This window comes from Phyllostomus discolor, chromosome 3 (genome assembly GCF_004126475.2).
Source record: "Phyllostomus discolor isolate MPI-MPIP mPhyDis1 chromosome 3, mPhyDis1.pri.v3, whole genome shotgun sequence".
Taxonomy (NCBI): Eukaryota; Metazoa; Chordata; class Mammalia; order Chiroptera; family Phyllostomidae; genus Phyllostomus; species Phyllostomus discolor.
Window position 1 is genome coordinate 86,751,727 of NC_040905.2, and position 20,927 is coordinate 86,772,653.

Sequence of the window (20,927 nt, forward strand, 5' to 3'; positions counted from 1 at the left end):
GCTTCTTATATTGATCTGTTCTGGCTCCCTCGGTTTATGATGTGAACTTCTTTAGTAGAGTAGCAGTGAGTTTCAGTGGTACTGTTTCCTTGACCCCCCAAGCTCGCTGGTCTTGGGCTGTTGTTTAAGTTGGCTTTGTGTTTGCCTTTGGGTTCTGATTGTTGTTGTTGAGTCTTTCTTTGATGGTTCCTTCCCGCCAGCTGGTTAAATGTGGGTCACTCTGTCCACCACCTTCTATATTTTGTTGTGCTGGTGAGGGCAGGTTGTGTTGAGGCTGGTTCTTCTGTGTGTACAAGGTTTAAAGAAATCTTGTTCAGTTGTTTGTATTGGGTACTGTCTCTACTGTTTAGTTGTATTTCCAGATAAGCCCTGGATTGAGGTTTGTGTGGTTACTACTCCCTCCTTCACCTTCTTCTGCTGTTATCTGTTAGTGGTTCCTTAGTTGTTGGGTTTCCTCTTCCAGTGGGTATCCTGGTGTTCACCTCCTCCACCTATTCTTTTTTGTCATCAGATGGAGGGGAGGGCAAAATGGTTTAAGACAGCTACCGAGAATTCTATGCTATTTACAGTAGTAGCAAGTAGGGAAGATATAGGAGATCCTTTCACTATGTATAGTGTTAACCGTGATCTTCCACCCAGCTAGCTGATTTTTAGAAAGGATGGAAAGAAGATAAGACTCTTGTTGGGGGAGGAAGGATTGTGCGTTGGATCTATAAAGCAGAGAGGTTGTGGGCGGTCAGATTCTGGGGTAAGGTGAGAGTAAAGGGTAGTAAATAGGTGTAGTGTGTGAGAGAATAGAGTTAACCACTACATTAATAGAGTTCAGGAAACTTTGAAATGGGCTACGATCTGGGGGGGGGGGGGGGGTTGTGAAGTAATTACACTTGCATGGAACAGCAGTTATTTACAATAATATTATGGCAACATTCATATGGCAGAGTCTATGAAATCTAGGTAATAAGGATATGAAGTACCAAACATTGAGTAGTATGCTTATAGGACACAGGTGAGTTAATGGACAGTAGATTAGTAATACGGTATAGAAAGAGATATCAGGGGAAAGCTGTGAGGTCATACAATAAAACCAGCCTAGCAAAGCAGGCTATACAAAAATAAGAGGGATATAAAAATATTGTTTAAAAAAAAAAAAAAAAAAGGATGTAGGAACACTGGAAAAATAATAATAATACAAATTTGCAATAACTTGCAGGTTCTTTGTAATAGCAGAGTGACATTTATCTCACTGTCCCAGCTGTTGTGATGCCCCTTCTTTGGGTTCAACTTTGGTCTTTTCACCGTTCCAGGCTTTTGTCTCACTTGTAGGTATTTAGGAAAAAATTTAAAAAAGAAAAAAAATAGAAAAGGCAGACGAAGGCAGGAAGAAGAGATAAAATTGGAGCACAGGAAGGAGGAAGGAATAAAACAAGAAATCAGGTAAGAGAGGAAAAAGAAATCAAAAGAGAATAAAAACAATAAAACTTAAAAAATTAAAAATTGTTAAAAAAATAGAATCAAATTAAAAAGTCTCTTGATTTCAAAGTGGCCAAACCGGTTTTTCTGCTCTTGCTGGCTGAGGCAGTCTGAAGGTTGACTTGTTTGGCTTTTCTTCCTAGGCCCGTGGGGTTCGCACTGGCTCCGCGGCCCGGCCGCCGCCCGGCGTGACCAGCGCGACCCTCGCTCCCCGCGCTCCGGTGAGCGGGCGCCTGCACGGCCGTCTGCCGCACGCCGGTGCCCCCGCGGGCGGGCGGGCGGGCGGGCGCGGCCTGTCCGCAGCCTGCGCGCTCACAGCTGGGGAGCAAACAGGCCAGAGCCACTGGTCACTTCAGGAGAATTCCCCAAACAGTGTCTGTGTCCATCCACTCCTTCCTCTTGGGAAATTCCTCCCGATCAAGCCCGCCGCTTTCCAATGGCCCGGTTTCTCTCACCGCCAAAGCTCCAGCCAGAACGGTGACCCTGGGAGTCCGGGTCCGCAGCGCGACTCGGCTCTGGCGTTCACCGCCTCCAAAGCTGCTCGCCACCCGGTGTGCCCGCCAGCACCTGGACTCCTCCCAGAGCCGCCCAGACCTTGCTCGGCTGGGGAGGGAGCAGCCGACCTGGCTCTCTCCCACTAACCCTAGGGCAAACCCAGCCACGGCCCCCGGGCCTGGGGCTGCAGCCCCGGTACCACACGCCTGTCCCGGGAGCCTACCTTGATGCAGCAATCTGTTCTTTGTTCTTTCGGTTCTGCCACAATCCTTGGTCCTCCGTTCTCAAAAATGCTGAAATATGTTGGTTGCTTGCCTTTCCACTCCAAAGATCGGTCAGGACTCTCTCCCCTGAGCAGAGGAAAGCCAAATCTGCTCCTTCCTACTCCGACGCCATCTTAGATCCCCTAAAATTTCATATAATAAAGGCTTTGTGATGATGAACTCCTTTAACTTGACCTTATCTGGGAAGCACTTTATCTGTCCTTCCATTCTAAATGAAAGGTTTGCTAGATAGAGTAATCTTGAATGCAGGTCCTTGCCTTTCATGACTTTGAATGCTTCTTTCCAGTCCCTTCTTGCCTGTAAGGTTTCTTTTGAGAAATCAGCTGATAGTTTTATGGGAACTTTTTTGTAAGTAACTGCCTCCTTTTCTCTAGCTGCTCTTAGGATTTTCTCTTTGTCTTTAATCTTGGGTAACTTAATGACAATGTGCCTTGGTGTGTTCCTCTTCAGGTCCAACTTCTTTGGGAATTTCTGAGTTTCCTGGACTTCCTGGAAGTCTATTTCCTTCGCCAGATTGGGGATGTTTTCCTTCATTATTTGTTCAATATGTTTCCAATTTCTTGCTGTTGCTCTTCTCCTTCTGGCACCCCTATAATTCAGATATTGGAACATTTCAGGTTGCCCCAAAGGATCCTCAGCCTCTCTTCATTTTTTTGGATTCTTGTTTCTTCCTTCTGATCCAGTTGGATATTTATTTCTTCTTTTTGTTCCAAATTATTGCTTTGAATCCTGGTTTCCTTCTTGTCACTGTTGGTTCCCTGAATATTTTGCATTATTTCATTTTGGGTATCTTTCATTTTTTCTTTCATTTTTTGACCCAGCTCAATCAGTTCTGTGAGCATTTTGATTACCAGGACTTTAAATTCTCCATTAGTTAGGTTGGCAATGTCCTCATTGGTTAGTTCTGAGGCTTTGATGTGTTCTTTCACTTGGGCCGTATTTCTTTGTCTTGACACCTCCAATAAGTTGTAAGGGGGCGGACCCTTAGATATTCATGAAAGAGGATTGCAGGGCAACCCTCTTTGCTGCGCTGCCTGTGGGGGAGGGGCCAGAGAGGGAACAATGCAGCTCTCCTGCTTGTCTCTAGCACACTTTCCAACAGACTCTTGAGTCAGACTGGAAGTATCTCCCATTGAGGCAACCCCAGCCATAGCCCACAGTCAGCTCTGAGTCTCAGTTTCCCCTTAAGTCAGTCCCTCCCGCGCAGCATCAAAGAGCTCAAAGGTCAGCCCCACCCCTCCGCCCCTGGCCAGAGTTTTTCTGAGTCGCCCGCCTCGCCTCGGGGGGTCTGCCTTACCGGTCTGGTTGTTCTGCTTGATTTTTTCTTTAATTCCTTGGTTGTGGGAGTTCCTTGCAGTTTGATTTTCTGGTGCTTCTGGTTGTTTATTGATTTTAGATTGGGTGTTATCCCCCTCTTGGTTGTGAGAGGAAGCAAAGGGTTTCTATCTATGCCTTCATCTTGGCCAGAACTCCTGCTGCCACCTTTTAAATACTGTATTCTATTTTAGTATTGGAAGTAATAGCCTAAAGAGTAAACAAATTAGGAAGCTTAGCCCCAAGAACAAATAAGTTAGGAAGCTGTTTCACAATATCTTGTAAACTTAGGCAAATGTCACTATGTAAAATAATGTAGTTTGCTTGCTCTTTTCTAGTTCCTCCCCACTCTTGGAAAGGACTATCTGCTATTTTCCCATACCACTACCCTCTCCCCTCCTTACTTGCTGAGATCATACTATTGAAGTCCTCATCCAATACACTAAAGAACAGGTTTCAGGGCAACTTGAGTGCCTAGCAAATGAGCTGTAAACCTGTGCTGGGACCACTTGCCTTTACTCAGGCAGTAAAAGAGGCCTGACCACGGTTTGTTAAAGAATAAACATAGAACTGCCTTCATGACCAGCAATTCCATTCATAGGTATATACGCAAAAGAATGAAAAGCAGGACTACAACAGATATTTGTACATCAGTGTTTACAGCAGCATTGTTCACAGTAGCCAGAAGGCAGAAACAACCCAAATGTTCATCAGCAGATGAATGGATAAACAAATGTGCATGTAATGGAGTATTATTTAACCATAAAAAAGGATGGAGCACTGATACATGCTATAACTTGGATGAACCTTGAAAACATTATATTTAATGAAATAAGCCAGGCACAGAAGAAATAATGTTGTCTGATTCCACTTATATGATGGAGCCACAACAGACAAATTCATAGACAGGAAGGAGAATAGAGGTTACCAGGGGCTGGGAGGAATGGGGAAGGAAGCATTATTGTTGAATGGTTACAGAGTTTATGTTGGTGATTATAAAAAAAAAAAACCCACAAGTTTTGGATATAGATAGTGGTTATGGTTACCCACATTGTGAATGTGTTTAATGTTACTGAATTGTACACTTACCAATGGTTAAAATAATATTATGTGCATTTTACTATAATGAAAAAAATTATTTGAGGGCCAAAAAGGTCACTTCTGGTCTGAGTTCTGTAGTGGGGGCAGCTTGGAGAGCACCTGAGATTTAAGGAGAGAGCCACTGCCCAGAGTTTGGGAGGGTGACAAGCTCATCAAATGTCTATCTCATCCCAGCCCTGAGTTGGGGTTGGAGCTAGGAAAAAGGTGTGGAGGCTGAAAGATTAATGTTTCCAGACAGAGCCAGCTATGGACACTGAAGAGCATCACTTCCAAGCTTCCGGGTCACCCAGAGCCTTTCCCACAACATCCAGCTGAGCTCATCCAGGAGGGGTCAGTGGTCAGGAGGAAAAAAAAAAATACCAACCAGGAAATAGAGAGAGAATGCTCACGGAATTTTTACCTAAACTTTTTTTTTTAACTTATTTTTCAAGTGTCACAAAAATCGATTTTGGAGCAAGCAGGCTACAGAACTGTACTTTTGTTTTCTAATGATATAAGCTAGGAAATGGAGAGGGAATAAGCAAACTTTGGAAAGGACATGCATTTCCAAAATGTTTGAGGTTATTTAGAAGGGTAGGTGTTTTCTTTTGTACACTCACATATATGTTTATATAAACACTATGGTTGCATAGCCTTTGTAATTATTCTTAAATCTCAAATTAATTTTCAAAGAAGAATAAAGGACTTGCAGCCCCAGAGCATAGAGTTAGTAATTTTTCCCCCATCCATATCATGCTCTACTATTGCCACTTGGAATTGTTTTAAAGTCAAGTTAGGCTTCCAGCAAGTTATTCTTATCCTCAAATGCTCTGTAGCAAATTTGAAAACCACCAACATGTAAGTTATTCGTTATAAGAAACGAATGTTTTGAAGAATGCCTGGAACATGGTAGCCCTCAAAAAAAAAAATGTTCCATGAGTAAATGGATACTTCAAATGCAAAACTTCAGACAGAACCAGCAAGTCAAAGGCGCACCAAGAGGCGAGAAGAAGCAGCATTCGTTCTATTGGTTGAACGTGTAACAAACGTGTGTTAGGAGATTTTGATGAAAGCTTCCCTCCCACAGAACTAGGAAGGGTCAACCAGACAACCACCTCTTATTACCATTGTTATTGAACTAATGTATTGTTTAAGGCCCTACGAATTAGTCCTCAACAAGGAAATATCCTGTTTGAATAATTTAGGCTGAGGCATAGACCAGCCCACCACACCGCATCCGTGTGAGAAGCAGCCTCAACTTGGTCGCATCCATTTCCTGCATCTACAGCTGGCTGTTCATTTTTCAACCCCCTCGTTACAGTCAGGGTAGAAGAAAGCCCCTTTTACCAGGAAGCTAAAAGCAGTGTGTGATGCCTTCTTAGGCAAAGGTTTCACCTGCTTGACCAATTAGCTTCCTCTCGCAGAGAGACTAGTTCAACAGGTTTCTTTTTTCTCTTCCTCTGCCTCCTGGGTTGGGGAAGGAGGCTGTCACTTCGCCTTGGCCCTCCCCTTCCCTCCTCCTCGGCTCTGCCACCCTTGCTCGGACCAATCGCGGTCGCTCGAACGTGTCCAGGTTGGCGGGGCTGTGCGGGCCGGCCTGGATGCGCGGAGCGGCGGCGGGCGCAGGGGGCGGGTGCGGGGGAGGGCGCGGGGCGGCTCGCTGGGCCTGCGCCCCCGGGGGAGGCTGAGAGCCAAGGCAGGAGGACCCGGAGGCAGGACGGCAGGCGCGCAAAGATCTGAAGGTGCCCTCCAGACGCGGCCCCGATGACCGAACTACAGCAAGATGTGGAAGACCCAAAGCCTGCCAAAGTGCTCGGAAAGAAAGACAGCAAAGCGGGCTCAGCCCAGTAAGTATTCTCAGCCGGGACGGTCCCTGGCGATGGAAAGCGCGCCGCCCGAGCCTCTCTGCCAGGGGCTCAGTTTGGGGTGGAGACAGTTTTCTGAACTTTTCCACGGACAGCCTTCAGGCTTGAACTCTTTCCGCGGCTCCCGGTCTCTCCTTTTTGTCAGATTCTGGGATAGTGAAAAGGCACAGCTGCGTTTCAGGGAGGTGCGGTAGCCTGCAGTCCGGTGGGATGTGAATTATTGGAGCCGAAAGCAGGGTTGGTGTTCTGTAATTCCCAGGGGAGGGCTGGGGAACCTATTCAGATCTCTACGCCCTGTCAAGAAACAGAATGCTGACATTTATTTCTGCTGTCCTACTTCTTAAGGACGTGTGGGAGGATGCGGTTGTGTTGTAGATGTTATCTGGTCGTCGGTCTCACCGTGATGTGTGTTCGTCCTTTGATTCAGACCTTGAGGGTGCCTTTCCCCCAATTCCTCCACTGTTTCCTCTCAAAGGAGTGGGAAAGCAGTGGAAAACATGAAATATGCTTTATCTCCCCCCCTCTAAGACTGCCCGCCTTAGGTTGGCTACTTAATACAAACTTGTTGTACACTTTTTTGAGAGAGAGGTTATAGCAGTGGGGTTGAGGAGCACAATGAATACATAATAAAACACTTCAAAAATTGGGTTGTGACTGTTCTCCTAAAAGATTAATGTGCATAATAGGATTTGCACATTGTTTGACCTATACATTCTTCTGGTTTAAGAAACTTAAAACTCACATATTGTGGTCACAGAGATTAGCTTTCTGTAATGAAGCTTGTCTTCCCCTGGGCTGCTTTGTTTTTCTTTTTCTGTGGAGAAGCGTGAGTATTTACATGATTGTTATTCACAAACATTCTTTTAAAAAAGAAGAGAATCTTTCAGTGTTTGCTTATTTGCTATCGCCATAACATTAAGTGATGTTGAGCTAAATATCTGAAAAAGATAAATATTAAGACATAATATCTAAATAAGTCCAGTATTTTTATGTAACCCAACTATTGGGGGTACCTAAAATACTTTATTGATACTAATATAAAAAGATGATAAATTATGTAAGTGAAGATTCAATCTTCATCATTCATTATTTCAGCATTTACTGATTTTTAAAACTCACAGCCTGGTTCCGTGTAAAGATTTGTGTTTATAAAAGCATTTTTGATCTGTGTATCTGTTGAGGTTTGGGCTAAAGTTTTGGAAGAATAGCTTTCTTAGCTGCTTTAATTTATTGTTTCAGAGGCTTCGGTCATATTCTTGTCCAGTGCCCACTTTCTGTGGCTGCTCTGTCCTTTCCCTCCCGCACCGTCAGTTTGAGCTGGTGTTCTTTACTCTTCGTGTGCAAATTGATGCTGGAGAAAAATTGCCGTCAGTATAACCCTCACAAAATGTTTTTTTCCTCACCCCACAATAAAATCCTAACTCTGTGCTAATAATTTAAGTTCAAGAAAAAGATGAACTCTCAAATGTCATCTGTTTCCTTTGCACTTAATCATTCTTTTACATACATAACTTCCTGGAAAAAGAGGTATTGCGGATGGTCTCATCACCATTTCATAGATGTTGGAGGTGACAGGAGTGTTAAGTGGCACAAGCAAGACTAGAACCAGGACTTTAAACGTGTAGTCAGAACTCACCTGCAGACAATATTTAGTTGTAATTACACAAATGACCCAGCCCACCCACCAGCTCCTGAGTTTTGGAATATTCATTTTCCTACTCATCTAGATATTCCATCAAGGAGGTTGTTTTGAATGACTGATAAAAGGTCCCTTACAGCGTTTGGACTAATTCTCTGAACTCAACATGCTTTAGATTTGGGACACATGTTTTTATAGATGATAAGCATTGAAGCTCAAGGCCCCAACAGAGCCTTTTGTTTGCAACAGCCAGTTCAGCTTCATTTCTGTTCAGCAAATGATAGAATGTGTACTATTTGTTCAGTAATGGTGAGGACTACAGGAATGTACATGATATGGCATCTGCCCTTCTGGAACCTCAAGAGCAGTTTTGAAGGAACTGAGAACAGACACATATGAATATTAATGTACTTCTAGGGACATTGGTGGCCACTGTCACACAGCATACAAACGTGATGGTATTAAAAGTTTGGCCCTTAACCATCTCCACAGTGAGGATGTTTATCCCTTTGGCAGTCTTTGTTAACTTTCTCTTGGTTTATTGGGGATTTTGTTTGTTTTCCCCTACAAACTGGTACTTTCCAGGCTTACTGAAGTCACTCGTGATTCATTCTGAGATTTTAGACACTCTCTTCCTCTGAGCTCTTAAAACTCTTGCTCTGGTAACAGAAGAGTAAGTTTAAGAGGGAGGTAGATACATTATCACAGTGATATATTGGTGTGATAATTCCCTATCCGAAATCATTTTTGAGTACCAAATTGTTACCCTTAGAAACCCAATCTAACTGCTCTGTTTTGAACTTCATAACTTAGGGGAATGGTCACTAAGCTCAAAATTCTTGAAGTTCAGGTGTCCTGATGGTCATTTTCTTCCAAGAGTGTTAGAATGGCTTGCTTGTCCCCATTTTCCTGGATCCATAACTACACCCACGTAGGCCTCATCACCGAGAACCTAGCCTCCCAGGTAGTAACCGCCAGCATTCATTGAGAATGCTTGCTGTGTGCTGGGTGGTGTGCTCACCACTTTACATTCATTTTCATACAGAATGAGATAGACACCATTATCTCCATTTACCAATAAGAACACTGAAGCTCTGAGAAGTTCAGCAACTAGGCAGAGACACAGTTAATAAGAGAACAGCTCAAATTTAAGTCCAAGTCTTCTAACTCTGGAGTCTGAACTTGATTACCGAATTTGTACCCCTCCACTGAAGAATCTATGATGACCTTCCATGACCTACTCTAAAACATTAAGGCTTCTCTGCCAAGAACTTAAGACCCTTAAATATCTGAACACGCGTAGACCATTTCAGCCTCCTTTCCTAATACGAGCCAGTATGCACATCTTTTACAGCCAAACAATCAAAGTAGCATCCTTATTCTCAAGAGGTAGTAATACAGAAGGGAAGAAACAGGTAAGTACAGAATAAGGTTCCCTTCGCACTTCTCTTCTCCTCACCTCCATTCCTGTGCTCAAGCAGTTCCCTGTCTTCTTTCTCTGTGCTTCTTCTGTAAATCACCTAAGTTTGCCTTCATTTAAAGCCTTCCCTGACCACTGGACACACTCATCTCTTCCTATCAGTTTACTTTGTATAACATGTATGTGGTTAGCCCCATAAAATTTAGCTGTGGTTATTATTACTATCAATTAACAGTTAACATTTATTGAACATTTATTGTATATAAAGTACTGTTGTAAGTTGCTAACATATATCAACTCACACACTAGTGTAGTGTGTATTGGTTAACTTCCCCCTAAATAGATTGCAGTCATGTTTTTTCTTTTTTAATTTCTCAGAGCACCCAACAAATAATCATTTTCAATACCATCTGTTGGTGAGCTGGGGAGGCTGAGACCCCACTCCCCCTAAAGAAGGTGTATAATATGCTTATAGCCTGGAAGCAGTGGCTTGGGTATGCATCTCCGTGCTAGAAGTGAGGCTGTAGACGTACTTGTTGCTGGAGTCCACTTTGATGCCCCTCTTCTTACTAAGAGCTGGTAACTTAGCAGCCTGTTTCCTTTTGAGATTCTAGTTTCCCCCACTTTCATTATCCTTTTCATTCTGAACTTTATGTTCCCAATACATAGACAGTTCTAACATAGCCTAACTTTTTTGGCACCATTTTCTGAGGTACTCTTTTATTTCTTAAAGTGTCTCGTGGATCTGATTTAGTAATGGGCAGGTTACTTTTAATAAATTTCAGAAAGTATCTGAAACTAAGGCTGATACATTTCTGGGCAAAAGTTATTTTGATTCACATTTCAAATAATGAATTACATTATATGTAACATACACTTATAATGCTATTTGAATTTTTAACATATAAGTTTGAATAACTTGGGATGTAAGAGTTCCAGAAATTTGTTCAACCCCAGACATGGAGAGGGAGAAGGTGGACGTGGGCAATGTAAACATTTACTGTGGAGGGAAGCTCTCTGGTACTACCAAGAAGTGATCATGATTTTAGGGACATTCTTTAAGTAGTGAATTTGAGTAAAAATGAATTTCCTGCAGCGAAAGCATTTATTATTCAACCATCCTATCTTTGTACATAGCATATTGGGGGTTGACGTTGGGAACGGATCTTGGATTAGAGGTGAGAGGAGCAAAGACAAATAATTATTAGAGATAGCTTGATTTCTTAGTGCTTGTTCAACTGCAGACTTTGGAAGTACCCATTTAGCAAGAGAATCTCTATCATATATATTATGTATGTGTCATTTATCTTTCCATTTGTGTGTATTTGTAATATTTCTTTTTTAATTTTAATTTTCAGGTCACTAACTCTTACAGATTACCTTGTGTACTTTTCAATGGAAAATTTGAGGCAGGAAGAACGCATTATAATGTATTTAAAGTATAAAAATAATATTAACAATCAATGGAAAAGTTTAAAGAAATGGCAAAAATAAATAGTGTGTTCTGGTTAAATGTTTCGGAAAAAATTCAATTAACCAAATCAGTTTAGAAATTAATATTGTAGGACATTGTTGACTTATTAAGACAGTATATAAAGTTGTGAAGAATGTAGGCTCTAGGAAAGTAGGATTTAAAACCTGACTTTCGGACCTCCTAGAAGTGTGGCCCTGGCAAGTTACTTAGCCCCTCGCATTCTCAGGTTCATTATCTGTGAAGGCTAGTACTTATGTCAGCTCTTCCACATAGGCTTGCTTTGAAGTTTGAACGGGAAACTAGCAAATGCACTTTGCCTAGTGCCTGACATGCCAGCTCTCCATAAACTGTAGCTAAGTTAGTCCTCACTGTTAAGGATCTGGGACATGCTGTGGGGTGGAGGTGGGAGGCTGACGTAAAGGTAATTGAAGTAAATAGTCAAAATTCCAAAGGCCTAAACTCTTAACAGTACTGTGCACCAGTGTTCTGTTACGTGAGCCTTGGTTCTGTCTGTTCAGCCTGAGGACACTTGTGACAGCATCTGAGTATTGCCGTGACCCCAGCACAGCATCCTGGGTTTTCGTTCGTGCTAAAAGGTTCTCATGCCATCACACTGTGTACTAACCTGTGGGCTTGTTTATATTTTATTTCATCTGTTATTCAAAACTTTTATGTATGATCCATTGATTTCCACATCCACCCTGGCACTCAGCTTTTCTCTCATGGTTCCTCATCTTCAAACAGCTGAGTTTTTTTCCACTTGCTAAATTCCAATAGAACCCCCTTTCAACATCTTTCTAATTTTTTAAGTGCACAGTTTTAGGACTAAACACATTTGGAAATCACATAAAGTGAAGGTGCTGGGGCGAGACTCCTCCCCAGCCACTTTAATGACTGCTCTTTCTCCTTAAAGAAGTGTTTTTATGCAAGCTCAAGTTTATTTACCCTTAGAAGAGAAGCAAAGCCAAGTTCAACTGCATTTGCTGAGGCAAACTAACATGGTCTACGCACTCCCTCATTGTTCACTTGGTGTGTGCCATAGGTCCCTACACCCACAGGGGGACACAATGTCTAAAGATGCAAATTATTTTATGCAGGTTTGTCGAGACATGTTTTACATATCATAAAACTTGTGTTGATTTGTTACAATAGCCTGTACGACCTTCTGCTCCTGTCCCAGGAGATGCTGCTCCTCTCCTTTCCCCTGGCTGTTCTGTGTCCTGTCAGCAGAGTTTCGGGCACTGAGAAGGGAGCTTGGCCTGCCTCCTCCCCTCTGATGGAGACAGTGGCGTGTGCACGCCTGTCCCTGGTTTCTCACAGCCTGTTTCTATCAGGTGTCTGATTATACCCATTGTGTGTTATCCGCTAGTTTTCAGATTATGCCTTCCAGGCGCAGTGGGTTTAAAATTACAAAGAACCTCAGAAAAATGCTACTTCTTGCATCTTTTACTGTTCAGGATTATTATCTGAAAACAATTACCTCATGATCCCACAAATTACTCTGAAACCCCCGGTGTGTAGCACTGTAAAGAAGTGTATTGCAAATTGAGTGAGAAACTAGTTCATCACGACAACTTCCATCACCACTGTATCGTTTCTATAACAATACATCCTTGTTTGATTCTAACAACTTAAATATTGTGCTGGATGCCTTGTACAACTAATGTGGTGCTCTGTGAGCTGTCAGGAATGTATTTCTTTCCCTCCCTCTCTCCCTTCCTCTCTTAATAATAAAGTTCTGTAGGACTAGTTTTGACATGAAGTTGGTAGATTTCTTATGCTCTTCCTTGATTTCATAAGAACCTTTTCTGAAAGTTTTACCAAAAAATCCTATTTTTTCTTAACTCCAGTTCTAAAATTGGAAAATATCAGACATATGAGAGATACAGTCATAAGAGCTAGAAGAAAGGCAGTATTTAATAACTGATCCTGGCCAGAGAAATTTGCTCATGTTCTCAACTGAAGTTACTATGTAGTTGTGTGTGGGGCGTCATGCTGAGGGTCGGCAATCACCGAGGTGAGAAAGATAAGGCCTTTGCCCATAGGAGAATAGAGTAGAGGAAAGGAATATTTTGTTTCGAGAGTTGATCCTCTTTCAAAGGAGAAAAAAAGGTAGCTACAGAAACTATATCAAAGCTCAGACAAGATGAGGTAATAATACTGCTCTGCACTATAGACAGTGTTGAAAGTGCTTTTACATATATACATGTAATGAGATAGGTATTGTTACCACATTTTATGCAGGACAGAAACACAGGGACTAGCCCAAGGTCATACCAGCGCCTGAAGTGTTGAGCCTCCTAAAAGCATTCATATACAACCTCACTGGATTTAGGAGGACCAAAGATGCTGGGGGCAAAGGGGCTCCCATTAAGTGTCCTTGCATCCCTGAGTAGATCCCTTAACTTGTGTAGGGCAGTTTTCTTAACTATAACACTAAGACTCATTTCTATCCTACAGTTCTAGCATTGGAAGGACTCCTCATGTTCTATAGAGGACAGGGCAGCAAGAGCACCTTTAGCTGTCACTTGGGCTCTGGTACGTTCTCTGTGTATTGTCAGACACAGGTGCCTCTCTGGATACCTCCGTATTCAGCTGTGCTCAGCCCTGACTGGAGGAAACTGAATTGTTCCCGTTGCAGCTTTATACAGTGATTGCCTCAGCAGTCACTCATAAACTCCAGTTTTTAAAAACAGAAGTACAGAGCACTTTGCACAAGGACAGTGTTTTGAAATGTGACTGACTTGTTTCAAAAACACATGAATGTTGTCTCTCAAGTAGTCACTGAGGAACCCAAGAACCTTTCCAAAAATACTGCCGCAGCACAAAATCTGTTTGAAATTCTTGTGGAGTTACTTCAAAGCCTGGAGCCCATTCTTTGAATAGTCTTAAGGTTGGCAAACCCTCTGCTTTTGAGAATAAACTCAGTTTGGAAACAGCCTGAAGCCAACTTTGGTGAATAAGGTGGATAAGAACAGTTTAAATACCTATCACCACTCTGGATTTTTGATCAAACACAAGATGTGATCATAAGGTAGTAAGACAGCATTTCTCGCGCAGCTTACACGTCAATGTGTGTACTTCCGCATTTAGGTTTGTTATTTTGTAACCGCACTGTGAAAAGAGTAAAATGTGATGGTTATTATTCTGCCCCAAAATCACTTTTTACCTAGGTAGGGTTGAGCATATCATACTTTGAGGTTGCAAATGTCACACATGGTCTTTTTCTGAAGGCGTATACCCTGTGTATTATGGAAAACAATTTTTGAAAAAAAATTCCATGAATGTAGACAGTGAAGGTTCAGACATCACAATCTTCTCATACTATCTCCTACTTCATTACAAAAGGTGGGAATGTGTTTACCAATTACATTTTCCAGATCTCTCTTCATATCATAGTTGTTTCATTGTATACAAGGCCCTCCTCCTGACTTTACCACGTGGTAGCTATCAACTACCAGAGTGAAACTTTCCATTTTTGTCTAAGTGCTGCTTGCTAGTTAATATCACAGAGCTGATTGGTCTGCCACTGGTACGTCCCCGAGCAAACAAGCAGATTTTCCTGTCCCCTGTTCTTCACTTTTGGTCGGAATGGAGTTATTCAGCATTTTTATCTGAGATCTGGTTTTAATACTGTATTATTCCCTGAATCCTATGTGACATGCCTCCACCCTTCTGTAATCCAGCACAACAACTCAGCAAGCACTTCCCCACTGCTCACTCTGTGCTGGGAAGACCAGGCTAAAGAGATGGGTGCCACGCCCTTCGGGAGCTGCCAGGGTCCGAGGAAGAGCAGGACACTTGCACACAGCTAGTACCACGGGATGAGAATTTCTCAGTAGTTAACAGCTGCTGATGGGAATGGAGATGCAGTGGGGTTTTTTTCTTGAGGTGAACTGAGCTAAGAGGTGATGCTTGAAGTGAGGTTGATGAGTAAGAGAATTTGGCCTCAGCTGGACGGAGGAAATCACTCCAGGCCAGGGAAGAACAAGGATAGGATGCTTGGAAGTTCAAATTTGTGTTTCCGGTCACGACGTAGGGGTCTCCCGTGGCTAGACTGGGTGGGGCAGGCGGACTGGCAGGAAGAGCAGGTTGGGAAGCACTCAGAGGCCCGGTTCAGAATTCTCCTTGCTTTGTTCTCTTTGCTTCACTTCCGGCTTTGGCTCTACTACTGATTCTTTGAACTTCAGGGAAATCATTCAGTCTGGTCTTCAGTTTCCTCCCCTGTAAAGAGAGAGGGCTGACTGACCTGATTTGTTAGATCCCTTCCAACCTGAAGAGTACGAGTCTTTGAAGAAACTGCCCTACTTCTCTGCACTCCTCTGTAGCCTTTGTGTAAAGAATTCTATCGGACTGAACAAACTGAGGAAAGCGTTTTGAATATGAATAGAATCCTTTCTTTCTTACTTGCTTTGGCCTCTTTTACTTTTTTTCTTTTATTTCTTTCCCTGAGTAAATCTGTACCTGGTTAAGGCAGGATTGCCGCTGGAACATACCTAAACTCTCCTCTTACGCACATGCAGGTAGATACACATCGGCATTCATGCCGCGTTCAGACAACCCTGCTTTGCATTTGGCCACAGGTGACAGGGCCGCAGCGCCTCTGGACAAGCCACAGTAGAAATGTCTGATCAAATAACAACGTACAGCCTATAATGCAGGCAGGGACCAGACTCATTAACAGTAGAATTGCAGGTTTCTCCGATATAGTTCAGGTCTGAAAATAATCATATATTGCACTTGAATACAGAATACAATTGAAGATTAACAAGCTTTTTTCCTCAGAAATGAAGTCAGGTGTACTAGCTTACCGCTTCAATTTAATAATTGTTATAGCATTTAAAAAACACTTTATGTTCATTAAAATCCTTTTATTTAAATCAGCAGTTGAATTTAACACACATTTTTTGAGGACCTACTAGTGTTAAGCCCTGTACTCCGTTACAAGGATGTTAGGATGTACTAGACATCAGAGCAGATTTCACTATAATTTGAGCAATATCTTAATATGACATTAAATATGAGTTTTAATCTGTTGTGATAAATGAGAACGTGCACAGGCATTTTTAAAACATCAGTATTTGCCTTCAAGGACATTTTTAAAAGACTTTATTTATTTATTTTCAGGGAGAGGGGAAGGGCAGGGAAAGAAAGGGAGAGAAACATCGATGTGAGAAAAAAACCTCAGTCAACTGCCTTTTGCACACCCATGACCCAGTCTGACCTGGCCCACAAGCCAGGCACATGCCCTGACTGGGACTCAAACCAGCAACTTTTCAGTTCACAGGCCAGCGCTCAATCCACTGAGCCACACCAGCCGGGCCTGTATGAGCATTTTAAAGAGAATAGTGGAGAAGAAACTAGGCCAGTGTGGGACTGAGTGAAGACTTCTTAGAGAAAATGATAATATCTAAATCTTGAAGGGGGAATAGAAGTTAGCCTCCCCTCCTCCCAGAGAGAGAGGGAGTGTGTGTGTGTGTGTGTGTGTGTGTGTGTGTGTGAGAGAGAGAGAGAGAGAGAGAGAGAGAGAGGAGACAAAGAATGTTCTATCCAGAAATAATAGCCTAAATAAAGTGATGTGAAACAGCCTGGTGACCGTGGAGAAGTAATATCACCGGAACATAAAATGTATGATGCTGACTGCCAATACGTTGAGGCAGGAACAGTGGATTGAAGGAAGGTCACAGAATGACCTTTTATGCCATGAGAAGGAGCTTGGACTTACCTATAAGACATACGGATTCACTGAAGGGTTTACCCAGGGATGTGATAGTCAGGTTTGAGTTTTTTAGAAATGACTGCAGTAACAAGGTTTACAATAGAGTTTAAAAAAAATAGGGAGCAGGGATTAGCTCTCTCTGAAACAGTGCAGGTGAGATTGTTTTAGTAGGAAAAATGAGGAAGAGTAGTTTTGAGAATGTCAAGGGAACAAAAGTGGAGGACTGGGTGATGAACTGGGCTGACAGAGGGCGGAAGCTAGAACAACTGCATTTTTCTCTCCAGGGGGGCTGTGTAAATTGCGATGCCGTTGATCAATCATGGAACATAGAAGGAAAAGGAGATTTGGGCATTGAAATGTTGAGTTCCCTTTTTTAAAAGTCGAAATTGGTATGGAAGTCTGTGCTACAGTAAGAAATATATTTGGTCTTTGTCCCCAGTTTCCGGCAGGGAGTTCCTAAAATTGTCATTTCCTGAGTGATTGATTGGATTGGTGGGGGTTTTTTGTCCTTATAAGTAGCCACTTTTAATCACACCTGCATTTATGCTAATGAGGTGATTTAGGGTTTGGCTCCTCTATAGCCTCAGGATGGGGCTCATCACCAGAAAGGCCAAGTGTTTAGAGGCTGGGAGCTTTCCGCCCCATCCCTAACTTCCCGGGAGGGTGGGTGGCCTGCCGAATAAGGGCTATAAAAACTCAAGAACAACAAGATTTGATGAGCTTGCAGATTGGTAAACCAGTGAAAGTGCTAGGAGGATAATGCACCCTGAGAGGCCATGAAACTTCATAAGCCCATGTACCTTGCCCTATGCATTTCTTCCATCTGGCTATTCTTGGGTTGTAGCCTTTATAATAAACCGGTAAGCGTAAGTTAAGCATTTCCATGAAATGAGTCACTCTAGCAAATTATCAAACCTGATGAGGGGGTCATGGGGACCTCTGACTTATAGTCTGTTGGCCTGGGACTTGCAGCTGGTATCTGAAGTGGGGAGAGTCCTGTGGGCCTGAGCCCTCAACCTGTGGGATCTGCGCCAACTCCAGGTAGTTAGTACCAGGATTGAATTGAATTGAATTGAACTGAATTGAATGTTGGACACCCAGTTAGTGTCTGAAGAATTAGAGAACTGGTTGCTGGTATCAGAAAACACCCCAGAAGATCAGAGCTAGGAGACAGATTTGGGACTTGTCTGCATATAGGTTAATCATGTAGGTAAAATCATGGGAGTGGATGGAATTTTCCAATGCAGAGAAGAGTAGAGGACCAAAGAGAGAACTTATGAGTGATCCTATGTTGGGATGAAGGTCAAAAAAAGAGGTCACAAAGGTAGAGAATAAACAGCACAGCAGAAAACAAAACAAAATTAAACAAACAAAATGAAATAGAAACATGAAAAAACAAACAAGGGAAGGAGAATCTCAAGAGTGTCAACAGTGGCAAGTTCTACCAATAGCAGCACTGAGAACTCAGATGCCCTTAGCATTGAGCAATACAGAGATTACCAGTGAACTTTGTCAGAAAAAGTTTAGTGGAGCAATGGGAATAGAGGCCAGACTCTACTGGACTGGGTTAATGGGAAATGAGGAATCAGACCCAGTATGGGTGCACCATGGCTTCAAGAGACTTGGCTGAGAAGTAGAAGAAGGAGAGGAAGGTTACTAGAGGAAATGAAGTCAAAGGAAGTTTTTCTGTTTGGATTAGAGAGCCATGTTATCCGGTACATAAACTAGGGGGGAAAGCCAGATGGGAAGGAAAAGATGAAAATGTAACACAAAGATGGAATAACTGAACAAGCCCAGTGGTACCAAAAAAATGGACTTAAACTTCAAAAAGAAAGAGACGTCTTTCTGAAACTACAAGATTGTACAGATGCAGGAGATGCAGACATAGGTAATCATAGGGGAGAGGAAGACATGGCTGCCACTGTTTGAATACTTCAAATTCTAATTTTCTTAGGGAAGTTGTTACCTGGTCCCTTCCTTCCAGAAGGGTGGGTTGTGTTTGCATAGCAGTTTGGGAAGTGTTGGGGAGGAAAAACTTTTCCTCTACCCTCCTAGGTTCTTCTGGCTTGTCTAGGAATTAAATAGACATGAGACAGATTTAACAGGAGAAAATCAAGGAAACAGAGGTTCAGAGTGTTCCCCTTGCACTGGCTGTTTCTCAAGTAACTTTAATTAAAATAACCAACATGCCATTTTGGCATATGTGGGGGCAGTCTGCCCCAGTCTCCATCAGGAGCATGGAGAGTGTTTGGAATACAAATTGAAGGGATAGTGGGGGAAGATGTAGGAGAAATGCTGAAGGCCCAGTTGATGGCAAAGACACCAGTCACAATAAGGGCTAATTTGTCCCCCACAACAATGCTTAGAATCCAGGGATTTAAAAGTTATAAAGGCTAAGTTTGAGCTGATCTGGTGGTGTTTATGCTGAGTGCAGAAAGACTGGTGTGAGTGGAGATTGAAGGCGATCAATCACATATATGGCCTGAGCTGCTTCAGGAAACCAGTCCAGAAGGGGTTGACAGACCAGGAGAAGATGGGAATATCCAGGACTGTTGTCTGTCTCTGGGGCCAAAAGCACACCTGATGGGAGTGGTGAGGGTGGGAACTGGAAGGATAGAAGATTAGAGGCAGACGGTAGGGGGCTAGAGATGTATTGATGGAGGATTTCTGGACGCAGCAAGCTGAGCAATGACGAAAGCCAGGCGTTGAGCATGCTCCGTGTGAAGTGAGAGTAAAGGTCACTGGAGTTCTGCCAAGTTGTCGGATGTCACCCCATGGGCACTGAAGGATCCAGGTATCAAAGTTCTCAAGAAAGAGAAGATGAGCAGCATGTTAGAGGACAAAGGCAATAAGGAACATTAAATGCAGCCAGGTCGAGTCACACACAGGAGGTTGTACTTTCTGTCTGCTGAGTACAGGTGAAAATTGATTTTTTTTTAAACTCAAGTGATTTAATACAAAAACAGTTAGAAACAAGAGTATTCAATAAGGTGACTGAGTCCCAGAAATAAATTTTAAATCAATTGCCTTTCTTACCAGGAATAACAATTTTTTAAAAAATAAATAAATTGGAGGAAAAGGTACATACAAGCAACAAAAATGTAAAATACCCAGAAATAAATTTGATAAGACTTAAAGTAAAATAATACACCTACTAAAAACACAACCTAAATGGAGAGTTTTACCTTCTTTAAAAGAAACACTCGACAATATAAAAATAGCTGTATCTTAAATTTGTAAGTTCAGTGCAACTATACAAATCTCAGTGACTTTAAGAAAACATTACAAAGTGAGTCTAAAATTCTTTTGAAAGAATAAACATATAAGAATATCTAGGCTAAATCTAAATGACAGAAGATAGACTCATGATGTATTCTTAAACTACAGGCTTTAAATTTAGCACATTGACCCCAGTCTCATTTTCAGCCACCTTGTTTACCTGAGTGTTTACATCAGTATAAATCTGAAACTCATTCAAAACCCTATTTATTTACTTACTTATTTTAAAATTATTTATTTATTTAAAGATTTTATTTATTTTTAGACAGAGGGGAAGGGAGGGAGAAAGTGAGGGAGAGAAACATCAATGTGTGGTTGTCTCTCATGCACCCACAGCTGGGGACCTGTCCCACAGCCCAGGCATGTACCCTGACTGGGAATGGAACTGATGACCCTTTGGTTCGCAGGCCAGCTTTCAGTCCACTGAGCCACACCAGTGAGGGTCAAAACCCTATGTAAAATGCATTATGCAAGGTGTATTCAAATTAATGGATTATAAAACTTACAGGTTTTTTTGGTGAGCCTTCTGCTTAAAATCCCTCCCTAAACATTTACTTGAAATCTGCCCTAGTTTAAAATATTGAGCATAACTGGCGTCTCAAACCCTAGTGTTTCTTTTCCTTCTCTTTTTAAAAGAACTTATAAATAAATTAATATCTACAATTAGAGGAAGCCCATCATAGTAACATTGACAACTATAGATCTTTGTAACAAATAAGACAAAAATCACCAGTAATTATATCTTCTAAAGAAAACTCAAAAAAAAAAAAAAGAAAACTCAAACATCATTCATATTTTGATTTTGGATCGTTCATTTAACTAATATAGACATGTCATTCCAGGAGGTAGCATTATATAGTCATCATTAAGGGGGATTGTTTTTCCAGA

The 20,927-nt window shown here is 42.1% G+C and overlaps 1 protein-coding gene across 3 annotated transcripts in view; it reads left to right on the plus strand.

The window, feature by feature from the left end:
* GRAMD2B (GRAM domain containing 2B) overlaps positions 1-20,927 on the plus strand; it is a 128,957-nt gene that overhangs the window by 62,782 nt on the left and 45,248 nt on the right. Inside the window, exon 1 of one of the 3 annotated variants that reach the window (XM_028515159.2) lies at positions 6,273-6,490. The exons of the other annotated variants lie outside the window; for them this stretch is intronic. Coding sequence (XP_028370960.1) covers positions 6,408-6,490 — 83 coding nt within the window. The 5' untranslated portion in view covers positions 6,273-6,407. Of the gene's footprint in view, positions 1-6,272; positions 6,491-20,927 lie in introns of those variants that run through there. 3 annotated transcript variants of the gene reach the window in all.